The 14,529-nt window shown below is 31.2% G+C and overlaps 1 protein-coding gene across 1 annotated transcript in view; it reads right to left on the minus strand.

The window, feature by feature from the left end:
• The window catches only part of LOC143075683 (uncharacterized), a 36,128-nt gene that overhangs the window by 988 nt on the left and 20,611 nt on the right, over positions 1–14,529 (minus strand). The window contains exons 19-29 of the mRNA XM_076251223.1: positions 13,745–14,344; positions 12,803–13,345; positions 12,218–12,261; positions 11,081–11,241; positions 6,617–6,803; positions 5,994–6,107; positions 3,293–3,505; positions 2,615–2,729; positions 2,012–2,135; positions 1,212–1,254; positions 207–237 (exon numbers count right to left, since the gene is read on the minus strand). Coding sequence (XP_076107338.1) covers positions 207–237; positions 1,212–1,254; positions 2,012–2,135; positions 2,615–2,729; positions 3,293–3,505; positions 5,994–6,107; positions 6,617–6,803; positions 11,081–11,241; positions 12,218–12,261; positions 12,803–13,345; positions 13,745–14,344 — 2,175 coding nt within the window. The remainder of the gene's footprint in view (positions 1–206; positions 238–1,211; positions 1,255–2,011; positions 2,136–2,614; positions 2,730–3,292; positions 3,506–5,993; positions 6,108–6,616; positions 6,804–11,080; positions 11,242–12,217; positions 12,262–12,802; positions 13,346–13,744; positions 14,345–14,529) is intronic.

The raw sequence follows: 14,529 nt of genomic DNA on the forward strand, positions 1-14,529 counted from the left end.
TAGCTGCCTTTGTTTACAAATTTCCCATTCTTCTTTCCTGTCGCCCGACCTCTTTTTCGAGAATATGCACGAAACAGTAACTACTGGCCGGTAAATAGCACTCACCAATCAATCAAAAATTATATGTATATCTTTGAACTATGATTTGAGTTTTGATTGTTAATTTATACGATGATGTTTGGTAATTTAATAATATTTATTCTTACCATAGTTTGAATTTACACCAAAATTGTCTACCTGAAACAAAACAAAATATTCTCTGTAAACTTTTATTTCACTGACATGGACATAAAACTCAGAAACATATATGTTAGCAGCTTTAATCAGATATCGACCACATCACACATAAAAGTACATGGCAAAAAAGAGATACAACACTGTGTTAGATCTTAAACGATTCACAAATAATTCTGTATATGTTCGTTACAATTATAAAGAATAGAACAAAACTAGTATAGATCAAAAACAGAATGTACTTACGCTTTTTAAACTATTATAGCTTTTCTCCTGAATTTTGTTTTATATATATATATTTCTTAGGCATTCTTAATTTAAAACTTTATTGATTGTTTTTATACATGCTTTCTCTTCAATCTCCGAACACCTTTCCGTACAAAAACTGTCATAAGCACTGAGATAATATAGTTATATTAATTCAAATCAAATTGTTTCAATGTCATCTACGTTAAATTTTTATCGTCTATTACATTATATATTGGTGAAAGATAACTGAAAATACATGTCAGTTACAATCCTATCGCTTCTTCATGTGTGCTTCACTGTATGTATTTTCATTAGGTAATTCGAAGCTAGAAGTATTATTGTAGTCTGATCTAAAACGGTACATCAGTACCTAACAACAACAAAAATTTCAGAAACAAACACAGACACAAACGCTTCTATTCTTTTCGTGTCTGTTCCACATACTTCCCTATATCTTAATGTGCCCCAAGGCCGTCTTACTAGTTCTGTATTTTACAGAGATTGCCGGAAATTTTTTCATAAGCTGATATTGCTAAGCAGCTACGTAAGTCGACATTTAGCAAACCATCATCTGTTATAAACCGGTTATAAAGGCCACATTGCACTTGTTGTGAGATCAGTGTTTAAACTCAATGTTGAAAGCCTCAAATGAACCTTATTTAAGAAACGATAGTCCTTTGATACAAAATAATTCTTTATTAATGGATGATATGAAAAATCAAAATTACCCATAAAATTTTTGAACTCTTTACTGTCACTTCAAGATTTTTCCTAAAACAAAAAAACAAAACAAAACAAATGGGTTACTGATAGCTAACTAGGATGATTATTTCATTCATAGTTTCTCTGTAACTAGAAATTGTATGGTATTTCCCATTGATGGTTTGGTGACTGGTACAAAATCGATGTCTTACATAACAATTACATGTAGTTTTACAGAAAGTTTATAATTATAAATTAACTGTTAACAAAACTTTGAATTTTTGAAATATGAAGACGTTTTTACCCTAGGAAAAGATTACCTTAGCTGTATTTGGCAAAACTTTTGGTCCTCAATGCTCTTCAACTTCGTAATTTATTTGGCTTTTTTAACATTTTTTTATCCGAGCGTCACTGATAAGTCTTTTGTAGACGAAAGGCGCGTCTTTCGTAAATATTAAAATTTCAATCCTGGTATCTATGATCAGTTTATTTGAACGAGTTAATTAAATTGAGAACCGTTTTGTTTGTTGTTATTGCTTTTTTGTTTGTTTAACCTACGTTATTTTTCAAAATAACAAAACAAAAATCGAGTGTTTTCCGTAATGAAAGTTTTTGATAAGAAAATAATACTTTGCGAATATAGGACTAGTTGGACAATTGTTTACCTTGGTACAGTGTATCCAAGTTCATTATATACGGAACATACATTGCCTTGTATCGTTTATTTTGTTGAATAGTGTACATTAGTAAATTCACCTTACGTACGTCCGAAACAATATATTTATATTGAAATGAAGATTTAGGTTACTGTATAACAATTATATACCAATGTTTCTGAGTGTCATACAAGAAATTGAAGCCATCTTTATCTTTCTTTAGAACAGAATTATGTCGAATATGTTCCTGCTCGGATCCTTCTTTCACTGAAATGATGTACTCAGCAGGATGATCTGAATTTCAAAAAATAGCATTTTTTTTTATAACAGCTTCTATTGGTTTATAAATGTTTCTTTCATGTGTATATTTTAATTAGCATTATGTAATAATTACGGATATGTTACAAATGTTTAGATGTCAAATAAAGAATCCGTCCTCTTTTCTTCGAATGTTACCAATCCTCGATAATAATAGATAATTGTCATAAAAATAAAGTGGCTGCCACTATTGAAGGAGAGTTATACAATCTTTAATGAAGTACACTATTAAACAACTTTTTTTACGAGGATTCGTGTTGCTCTATTTTGGTTTTCTTTTTAGTGTTGACTGTTCGGTTTTTTCTTTCCTTAATATTGCTATCTATTTTCCACTTCTATTTTTCCTCTCTATTGGTTGTTTATCCATTTTGAACGGAAAATATTAGTTCATATAATGTCGAGGATATAGTTCCTTTAATAAATATACATTGTATAAGTCAAAACAAATATCGCACCTGCTTTTAAATTATTTCCATCTTTGAATAAATGTGGCAGATGTACTCTCATTGGTTTCTCTGGTGGAAATTCTAGGATAACATTCAAAATTGTTGCAGTATCTCCAGGCATTGACTAAAAATATGCATAAAAAACTTCTGTTTATTTCTGATCAATTGTAACTCGTTTAAATTACATTGATCCCCCAAGTGCCACCAAGATCTAACAACATACTAAAGTATAGACGATCCGAAGGTGTTGATAAACATCATTATGGTAATTATTGTAATTTTAATTATTTCAAAGTCTTTACATCAGACATGTCAGATATTTGTAAGTTTAAAAAACGTAAAACAATGTATGAAAAAGTAAATAAAGAAATAAATCTTTGAAGATCATAATATATGGAATACGTATATTATGACTGTTTATAGGACTATACCATGTTATTCATTTTTAAATTTAATGCGAATTAAACGAACGTAATTATAGAATAGCACTAAAAAGCGCTACTCTTGTCCACTGTATGTAGGGACTTTATTTCGTCAATTTATACTAGTTCTCTCTTTCCTTTTGTGAGTGTATGCTCATTCACAAGCAGACAAAACAACATCATTCTTAAGTAAAAACTACCAAATGGCACTAGTTAACAAATCATTACACAGAGTACACTGTATCGATGTGTATACTCTACTTACCCTTATTGAAACTGAACAGCTATTTTTGAACGTATCTTTTGTAAATGAAACACAGGAGTCAGTATCATATGATGGAAATATAGTCCTTCCTTCCTGCTGAACCTGATACCATTCAAATGGTCGTATTCCTTTTTCCGATTCATTCTTTATTGTCTCCATCGTACAAAAATGGAACGGGATGTGTTGTAGTGATGCTCGTATTCCTGTATTTGTCTGAAATATGATGTTAACAATTACAGAGTGCTCCTTTTATGTGTGTGCTTGCTTTGTGTTTTGCTTTTTTTTTGGGTGAAAAGCTCCGTCATTATGTATCGATGACGGATAAAAAGCTTTTAAAATATTGGTAGTCACAAGCTTAAGAATCCTATTTGTTTTTAGTGGTTTATATGCACTTTTATCGAAAGGTTTAACATGGAGTATGACTATTAATTCTAGAAACAAGTTTTATAATGTGTTATTTTAATTGGTAAAAACTTGGTAAATGAGTATCAAAAAGTGATAGTTTAAGCATGATTTAAATTTGTTATGGTCCGTTTATTATGATTATTCTAATTAGTTAATTATAGTTGCCGTCACGTAAAATTGACACCATGATTTTTGTCGATTTATTTTTAAATATCAGCTGCATTCACTGGAGATGATGTTGTTCAATGAGCGGAAGAAAAATCCTTTCCAAATATCCACTACTGTCCAACCTTTTATTGTGTTTGTACTGTATAACCCTGACCTTCACATTTATCAAGATTATTTACATTTAAAACCGCCATCTTAGTTTCTATGAGGAACCTTTATTTACATAACATTCGTTACTCTCCGGTAATATCCTTGTCATTGACATGATTGATGTGATACAATTTCCCGCGCTTTTTATATTTAAACAATAAAGATGATGAAAAGCTCCGAGAGACCCCAAAAAATAGACAGCACTTGGAACTTGAACACTTCCGGTAATAATAATGTCGGATTCCACCATACAAAATAATGTTGGATTATGTGAAGGACAGGATTATACAGAGCAAACACAATAAAATCTAGGAAGAAATTTTGGAATTATATTTGATTCTGCTAATTAAAAACGTTATTTTGAATAAATGCGGTTGTTGGTTTTAATTGGTTCAACCAAAAACATAGTACCAATTTAAGGTGACGGCGACTATAGTGTATATTTCAGATTGTTTTCAAAACTTTTTCAATCGGTAAGCTTTGATTATTTGGATTATCTACTTATATTCACTTCTTCGTACTACATTTGTATGAACTTCAAGATTGTTCTCCTTAAATCTGTACAGGGAAGTTTTAGCTAGCTCTATTTGTATATTTTTATTGTTGACATTCGCCTCAATTTGTATCTAGTGTTAAAATATGTATTTATATGACAGAACTTTCTTGGTATTCCTATTTATTGAAAGAATTTTATACACATAAGAAGTATACCTAAAACGAAAAAGTTATTTTTCATTTACCTATATATATTATTAAAACACTTTTTTTAAAAGTGATTATTTTCGAAGGGTTAAATATTTTGCGGTGGTGTTTTGCCATGGCTTTGTTTGTACTTGTTTGTTTGCTTTTTGGCCTTGAATGTTTGTCCCTAATATTTAATTTACTGTGCATTTGCATTCAGATATCGCAGATCAAATTTATTCGTTCATAGTGTGTTAATCTACGTTTTTTGATTGAGCTAGAACCTGCCAATTGATATTTTATCGTGTGTTTTTTTTATGTTGTGATGTTTTGCTATTGTTTCAGAAAAAGGGAGAAGGTTTGGTACCATTAAAACGTTTAATCCCGCTGCAAATGTTTGCACCTGTCCTAAGTCAGGAATCTGATGTAAAGTAGTTGTCGTTTGTTTATGTTATTTATACGAGTTTCTCGTTTTCTCGTTTTTTATATAGATTAGACCGTTGGTTTTCCCGTTTGAATGGTTTTACACTAGTAATTTTTGGGCCCTTTATAGCTTGTTGTTCGGTGTGAGCCAGGGCTCCGTGTTGAAGGCCGTACATTGACTTACAATGGTTTACTTTTATAAATTGTTATTTGAATGGAGAGTTGTCTCATTGGCACTCACACCACATCTTCCTATATCTAATAACATATTAACTCATTATCTTCATATGCACGTTTTGCCCTTCTTGTTACAAATCTATTCATTGCAGCAAATTCATTGAATTTCATGGACAACATTTTTTTTCCTGTTCAAAACATATGAGCTGCGTCGGATAGAAATCGACCTTATGTAAGTTCACGTACACATGTACATGTATAAAGCCTTTGATGGATTTTCGAACATTTAAATGTAAAATAAAAGATGAACTTTGGATTATTTTGTAGGGCTCATATAACAAATAAATTTTCAAATAGTCACAGACTTTCATACAGATTTTGTCAATTGTCAACCCGACATCAAAGTTAACATATACATGTATTAATTATCATTTGCATAAGGTCGATTTCTATCCGACGCAGCTCATATTATAATAAGCATACCAAACTCGAAGGTAACTCCAAAAGGGGGAAAGTCAATGAAAACTTACAAAATCAAACGTTACCTAGCTACATGTACCAACTGAGCGAGTGAAAACCATCTGTCATATTCCTCACTTGGTATAGACCTTATATTCGAAGAGAACGGTTGGTTAAAACTATGGTAACCGTTTTAGCTAGCTAAATATTCTTTTAAGTTAACATGATAAAGACCTACCTCATAACTCAGTTGTGTCTCCCATACAGAATGTTTGTCCGTTTTAGTAACAATTGTATTATACGTCATGTTTGGTTTATCAATTGAATTGATAACTTCTAAATTGACAGATCCCTGAAATTAAACACATTTTTAGTCGTTTCAGTAACATGAAGATATTTGGTTTTGTATGTGTATAAGTGCGTGTTTAAACCATATTTCATGTACATTCTAAAATGTTTGCTGTAAAAAATTGTTAAAATTATCTTTAAATTCCAATTGCTATATTGAATATTTTGATTACATATATGTTGAATTGGTAGGGTTTTTTTTAATCATACTGAAGAAAATAGTATCTATGATGAGTTTATCTTAACGCGTATACTAATAGTACCCATATGTGTAAATCTTCTGGAAAAATGATATTCGAACATCTAAAATTCAGAACAAATGTACATATTGATCTGTTTTCCCTATTTTGAGTTTGAATACACGTAGAGTTTTGTTTACTTGAAGCTGCATTCAAGTTGAAACAGAACATTTATCCATTATAAAAACTTATTTTGGTTACTACTTAATTATCTTTTAAATATACTAAATTTCTCCCATAAACGACAGACAATAATATTTACCTTCAAACTTACTTTCAAAAGTTTGTTATCTGAAGTGCTAAACATAAAGGAATTGCCACAAACTTTGTTCTTCGTTTTCCTTGCAACATCACGCCGCAAACAGGGTACTAAATAACATTCTATATCGATTTCTACAACACATGACAGAGTAGGAACAGATAAAATTACCAATGTCTCTCCTGTTGAACCATATCCAAATCTGAGAATAAAACAAAAAGAAATATATGTCGTTGCATGAATAATACATGTAATACAAGTAAGCAAATATAATAAAACATGAACCTATTGAGATAAACACACTGTGAAACCTAGATACCCTAAGAATGATTTTGACTAAGTTTGGTTAAATTTGTTTTAGTAGTTTCAGAGAAGAAGATTTGTGTAAAAAAATACAAAACATTATGAAAATTGTTTAAAATTTACTGTAAAAGGCAATAACTGCCAATTTTGATCATGTTGACTTATTTGTAGATCCTGCTTTGCTGAACATTATTGCTGTTTACAGTTGTTTTCTATTTATAATTAATATTCAATATAAAAACAGAAAAATGTAAAATTTTCTTAAAATTACCAATTCAAGTTCAGCAACCTACAATATTTTTTTTATCTTATGTTTTGGCTCTAGATGTTTTTAGTTTCATAGATATACGCCAAAAACTGCTTTTACCCCTACGTTCTATTTTAGCAATTTCGGCCATCTTTGACGGGTGTTGGATCACCGGACACATTTTGAAGCTTGATACCTCTTTTTGATTTTGGCCCAGTAGTTTCAGAAGAGAATGGGGACTGACTGTTTCAGTTGATATTATCTATAACAAGTGGATTACTAATTTAATTTGCCTATTGTTTTTTTTTCTTCATTTAACTTAACTTTTATTATCTATCATTTCCCGCAGATAAACTTCATAATATATAATGTGTTCACTCAACCAAAGTTATCCATTTATGAGTCCCTAATAACTAATAGTGTCTTTCAGAATTTTTTTGATTACTTCCCCTTTAAAAGACAGAACTACATTAAATATACCCATATTCCTCTCTTTTTTTCTACAAACAATTTGAATCAATAATAACCTTTTATATTCTATTTAAAGTTGTAGTACATAATCGAACATTTTAAACAACTCATAATACATCAAATAATGAAACCTCTGATTAACATTTAACCTCATATTAAAAACAAGCTTTGAACCCTTATAAGATCTTTCATCACATGACTGGGTTGATCAAAAACAACATCCTTCACTCTGCCGTTGTTGATGTATCGGTGACATTCAAAAGCTCAGTGAAAGGATTAGATTAGAATTCTGAGACCATGAAGCGGGTATTCTTCATCAGTAGAAAAACCTGTGCCGACATATCAGGAACATAAATCAAACAATAACGCAATAAATTAAAGACCCAACTTTTTCAATGCATGCGTACAGAATAATTCATGTCTGCACCATGATCATGAGCACATAAGCTAGAATATGTAATCGTCATCAAAATGCCTCTGATGTGTCACAAGTTTATATCCAATCATTTTGGAAAGGAAAACTTTAAAATGTTTTGTTATTATCACCAAATCAAAAGAGAGCTTTCTTTCACTAATCACAACATCCAAGTCATGAAAAAAGTGATAATGAGTGAAAATTTGCTTTAATCTGACACTACCCTATCTCATGATGCAAAATTATCAAAATTAATAGTCAGCTTAATTTTACCAATCATAACAACAATGTTAAGTTTGAAATATAAGTTTGACAATGACAGTGCATCATAAGCCTCTAAAGGCTGTACATAAATGACAGTGCATCATAAGCCTCTAAAGGCTGGACATATATGTCAGTGCAGCATAAGCCTCTAAAGGCTGTACATAAATGACAGTGCATCATAAGCCTCTAAAGGCTGGACATATATGTCAGTGCAGCATAAGCCTCTAAAGGCTGTACATAAATGACAGTGCATCATAAGCCTCTAAAGGCTGGTTGGTATAAATATACATGTTAATTGACTGCTTATGTTGAAAATTGTAATATATTATAGTTCATGTATATGTACCAAGTTGTATTTTAAAATAAAAATATCTATCTAACCTACAAAGATTCAAGCATACAATATTTAGTGCAGAACATCTAATGAATGATTGAAAAAAAATATTGTGTTTTTACCCTTTATCATATTTTTGCCTTACTAACTTATTTTTATTCGGGCTTCACTGGTGACTCATTTATATACGACACGCACGTCTGGTTCAAATATACAATTTCAATCATGTTATGGTATATGAGGAATGCATTTGCAGAAAAAAAGAGATAATGAGTTGCACGCTACCGATGAATGTGGTCGCTTGTTCATGAATTTCAGTTTGAAACATTCATTTTTATGATTATATCTATGCCTAAGCATAAAATATCTTTGTCTTGTGAAAATTGAGTCAAGTTGTTTTTTCGATAACGTTCATGATGGCAAATTAAGAACAGTCAGAAGTAAATCCAGAAAAGCTTGATTTCTCCTCCGAAAATAAGGTAATTATTGGTTTTGCACTTTACACTGTAGTCGAAAATGGCCGTTTGACGCCTGACGGTAAGGTCATTACTACCCTCTTAGTATGCTTATGTTTGTAACTAATATTATTGTATCTATAATTCAAAAACGTAAAACAATAAAGGCAACAGAAGTATACCGCTGTTCAAAACTCATAAATCCATGGACAAAAAACCAAATCGGGGTAACAAACTAAACCCGAGGGAAACGCATTAAATATAAGAGGAGAACAACGAAAATTGTAATATATTATAGTTCATGTATATGTACCAAGTTGTATTTTAAAATAAAAATATCTATCTAACCTACAAAGATTCAAGCATACAATATTTAGTGCAGAACCTGATGAAAATGTCCAAATTAAATGCGACATTTGAATTCCAACGAATTTGGAATGAAAAATCCCATTATTTAAAAAAATATACAGGTTTACTAAATATCCAGTTCTAACAATAGTGTAAAGTTTTATTTAAATGTGACATTTGAATTCCAACGAATTTGGAATGAAAAATCCCATTATTTTAAAAAATATACAGGTTTACTAAATATCCAGTTCTAACAATAATATAAAGTTTTAATCAAGTTTCAGAGGAAGTGTTGGACATGTAAAAAAGACAGATAAAGTCTATCAATTTAACCTCTGGATAGACAAAACAGATTTTATGATACACAATTAATACAAACACTGGACAAAATCTTGAAGAACGAATTCAAGAGTTATTTCAAAAAAATTATAAACAACGACATGAACGATTGGCAACAATATCAAATCAACACTATCATAATGTATCAGACTTCCTCATGATTGAAAATAAACCAATACATGTGCTAATTTTTAGGCAATGTAAATTACAATTTGCTATTAACCTGTTAATGTATTATTGGGATAAATCAAATGGAAAAACTGAATTATAATTTGCATTAAATCAAAAGGCTTTCAAAAGCCTGAAACGCTCACTTGGAAGATAGACCTTGACCTAGTGAATACTTTACTTTCTTATGTTGATTAATTTAATTTTTAATTTTTTAGATATAAGTCAAAAACTGCATTTTACCTCAATGTTCTATTTTCAATCATGGCGGCAATGTTTTCTGAAGAAAAAGAATTATTCATCCTAAATTTGGTTTAATTTGCTTCTAATTATTTCAGATGAGAAGATTTTTTAAAGTTAGAAAACATGATAAACAAATTCTGTAAATCTGTCCTTAAAGGGTGGGCAATAACCCTTTAAGGAGTCAATTTACTATTTTGGTCACGTTGACATGTATCGAGATCTTACTTCTCTTAACATTTTTGCTGTATATATATCTTTACCAGTTCTTTATATGTCTATCTATGATTATATTCAAAACAATAATCAAAAACTGCAAAATTTCCGTAAAAATTACCAATTAGTGGCGGCAACCCAACAATGGTTTGTTTAATTCGTCTTATCTTTTACTCTAAATACTCAAGTTTACGAGTTATAAGCTAAAAACTGCATTTTCGCCCATGTTCTATTTGAAGCCATAGCGGCCATATTTGTTGATAGATTAAAACGTCGGATACAATTTATAAACTTATACCCTACGTAACATTCAGTTAAAGTTTGAAGGTATTGTGCCCATTAGTTTCAGAGAAGATTTTTAACATTGTTTACGCCGATAGACGACGGTAATGACGGCAGACAGACGACGAATGCCGACGGGCGACGACGACTGATGCTAAGTGTTGGCACAAGCTCACATTGGGGCTTGATAGGGAAAAAGAAAACCGTTGAAATGTCTCACTACCTAAAAAGACTTATAAACAATCGACAATCTATCTAAGGTCAACTATGCATGAGGACATATAAGTCATGCACGAAATATAAAAAAAAATAAAGTTTTCAAAGTATGAATAGCAAATGTAACAATTATTATGAAAGATCGCATAAGTGAAAAAAACTATAAAATATTTATACGCACATATATTTAGTAGCAAACTCATTCCACTGGACGTTTAAACAATCAAGCTTCGTCCGATATTTGTCAAGCTCTATCATTTTGATCATCATTTTAGCAGTCAATTTATGTCGTTCTAGATCATTTTTCGTAATTACATTCGTCATATGTTTTATTTTTTCAAGCTAAAATAGAAATATAATCATAAAACTTACTAATTGATATGTATTACAGCTAGTGCGCACGTAAAAGGCGAACAGACTTAACACGTTGTGTACTTGTTTCAAGTCGGACTATCTTTACCATTTCTTGTTTGTTTTATTTGTCTCTCTTTTAATATCTGGTTTTATTTCGATGGAGCCGGTCTTGTTCATAAAATATAGTTCGGTGTACTGTCTGGTTGTTTTGACGATTTTTTTTTTCTTTTCACATTTAATCTTTTTTTTTAATATTTCATCTTTCTTTATCAGTTTTTAGAGTTCCATATGCTACAACGATATCCGCCAAATTTAAAATGCTCACAACGAATATGTTAACCCTTCTAACGAACCTGAGATAACCAAGTTTTGTCGGGTTAGCTCAGTTTTTGTTTTCTTAATTATTTTATTGGCTTATTTTTTTGTTGCCTTTGGTATTTCCAGTTTCTACGCGACTAAGATGAGCATTGAATATCCTATTGGTATGTCCCGTCTTCTTTTCTGCTATCAAATAAGTGGGTTTTTTTTCTTTTTCAGAACAATATTTGTATTTCAATTCCTGGTTTAGGTATCACCAACCTGTCAGCAATTATGTGTTTGCACACGTTATCATCGATGTTATCATACTAAGTCTTATAACTTAACAAAATATTGAATTGGTGGTTATACTAAGAACTTTCTAATCTGAAGTAAATTACCTCAGCTGTTGTAAACTGTTTCCTTTTGTGGGTCCTCGCTGTTTTTCAACTTTGTTTGTAATTTATTTACCTTTTATTATAACTCTTTAATTCGAGAGTCGCTAATTGTTCGGTTTTTTTTTTTTGACGAAAGACTAGTCTGGGGTACGAAAATATAATCCTGTATCTTTTATCACTTTTGTTTTTATACTCTACTCAGTATGAACCTGTATAAACTGAAGTAAAATCATAGTGAAGTCAAAGTGTCTAAGATCATCAATACTTACACATTCGTGGAGTTTCTCTAACTCATTCCTGTTTCGCTTGACCCCTAAACAAAATAATCACTAAAAATCAAACTTTAATTTCTTTAAGGCGTTTGGTGTGTGTGGATTTTAAGTGTTTCACTTTAAATAGTCCGGCGGCTACAAGCATATTTCAAACGAATTGTGTACATCCTGCTACAAGCATGAAATTTGGCATAGACCTTCCTCAACTATTACTCTTTTATTTTAGATAGGGGGCATTTGAAAAAAATGTCGCACTTCCGGTAAAATCCAAAATGGCGGACTTCATACTTAGATTAGCCCAATATCGAAGGCTAGTATTTGAAAAAGGTGTTATTATCATGCTACTATCGTAATACTTGGTACACCTACAAGTCTTTGTTATGTACTACTTTTGGATATATTATATAGATAAGATGTCTTCAAAAACCCTACTTTCGGTAAAATCTGACATGGTGGACATTGTACTAAAATAAGCTTATTTTTTAGGGAGGGTAATTGAAATGTGTTTATACGTATTACTGCTATCATTACATTGTACAGGAACTTTTCTTTGGTGCGTATATATGTATATATAATACTTACAGGAAAAACAACATCTGTCTATGAACCATTGCACCATTTTGTCTACTTTATACCAGAAATGGGCATTTAGTTTCTCGTCGTAAATAAGGGTTCCCTTTTTCAAACCTTCTTTTACGTCGTTAAATGATATAGTCAACAACACAAAAAACACGTTCACTAGAGTTATCGTCACTGACATAGTGTATATTCCAAAGTAAATCTTTACTAGCATATCATCAAACTCTTCCGACTCATATGTCATCATTGCTAACAAAACGGTCACTAAAGTGTTTATAGATTCCGGCATACTTCTGAAAAGCTCATGTTGTCTGCCTATAGTGAGATACAGGAGAGTAGCAAAGGCTATTAATTCCAGAGCAATTATGAATATAAATGCAAAAATAGCTGTTCTTGCTATCTTTAAAGATGATACAAGCATGAAGAAGTGGTAATTAAATTCCAATGGTTTAAGAAGATCCAGTGTTATTATGAAGAGAACCCCTGCTAGGCAACCATTGTAGGCAGCATCGTATAATCTTACTAGTTCAAACGATACGTATCGTCCTATTGAAACAAAGGAATACATTACATGATAGGTCTTTCATACTGATAAGGCGATTGAATGTTTTATATGATTATTAAAATAAAATAAATCAAGCTTAACATGTAGGTCAAAGAGCAATAATGTGAACATATTCTGTCCGATATTCGGGTATGAATCATTATCTCTCTGTATGATAAAATAAAGTGGACAATAAATTCTTGTATTAAACACTTGATATAATCAAGTTATTTCTGTCATTGAGCGACAGAATTAACCAATCATTTACTGCCTGTACCTAATCAGGAATATATCAGATGTTTTCGCTTGTTCTATCAATTGATGGCGTTTGACTTAGTCAGTTTAGTATGCTACACAGTATTGGATAAAAGATTAAATGAAATTTACATAATTCTTCTTACCTATGCTTTTCTTTAAAAGTGCTATAGCTGATATTGTAGCATCTATTCTAAGTATACAGCAGACGATAGCCGCAACACCAAATGTCAATTCCATCAAACGTAAATACGTTGATATACGTATTAACGCACGTGCTCTCAAACGATAGAAATTCACAACAAATAAAACAAACCGTACCAACATAACAATTATAAAAATAAATTGTAGTAAAAGTACCAAGTAGTCTATTGCATAGACGTAAGGATATAGATTAGCAGACCATACGTCCGTTGTCAAAGTTATACTTCCAGTTGTTGGGAGTTCAAAAACAATTTTAATATGACTAAATAGACGTGTATTAGCATTATACGTCACTACATCAAGGAAAAGTGCCCTAGTCCGATAATCAATCCAACTGTTTTCTTGTAACAAGTCTAAATATTGTGTAACTAGGCTCTGTTTCGGTCCAAGATCAATATAATACCCGTCTGGTCCATATTTTCCATGTTTCCCATTGTAAGTTGAATCTCCCGCAGATTTACTTTCGCCGAAGTTATGAAGAAAACTGTATTGAAATTCCTCGTTTTCATCAAAACAATCTGTTTCGTTGAAGTCTTCCCAAGCTAAAATAACAAAGTTAGAAAATGAATATCTAATGAATGATTGAAAAAAAATATTGTGTTTTTACCCTTTATCATATTTTTGCCTTACTAACTTATTTTTATTCGGGCTTCACTGGTGACTCATTTATATACGACACGCACGTCTGGTTCAAATATACAATTTCAATCATGTTATGGTATATGAG

This window comes from Mytilus galloprovincialis, chromosome 5 (assembly GCF_965363235.1).
Source record: "Mytilus galloprovincialis chromosome 5, xbMytGall1.hap1.1, whole genome shotgun sequence".
In the NCBI taxonomy this organism is placed as follows: Eukaryota; Metazoa; Mollusca; class Bivalvia; order Mytilida; family Mytilidae; genus Mytilus; species Mytilus galloprovincialis.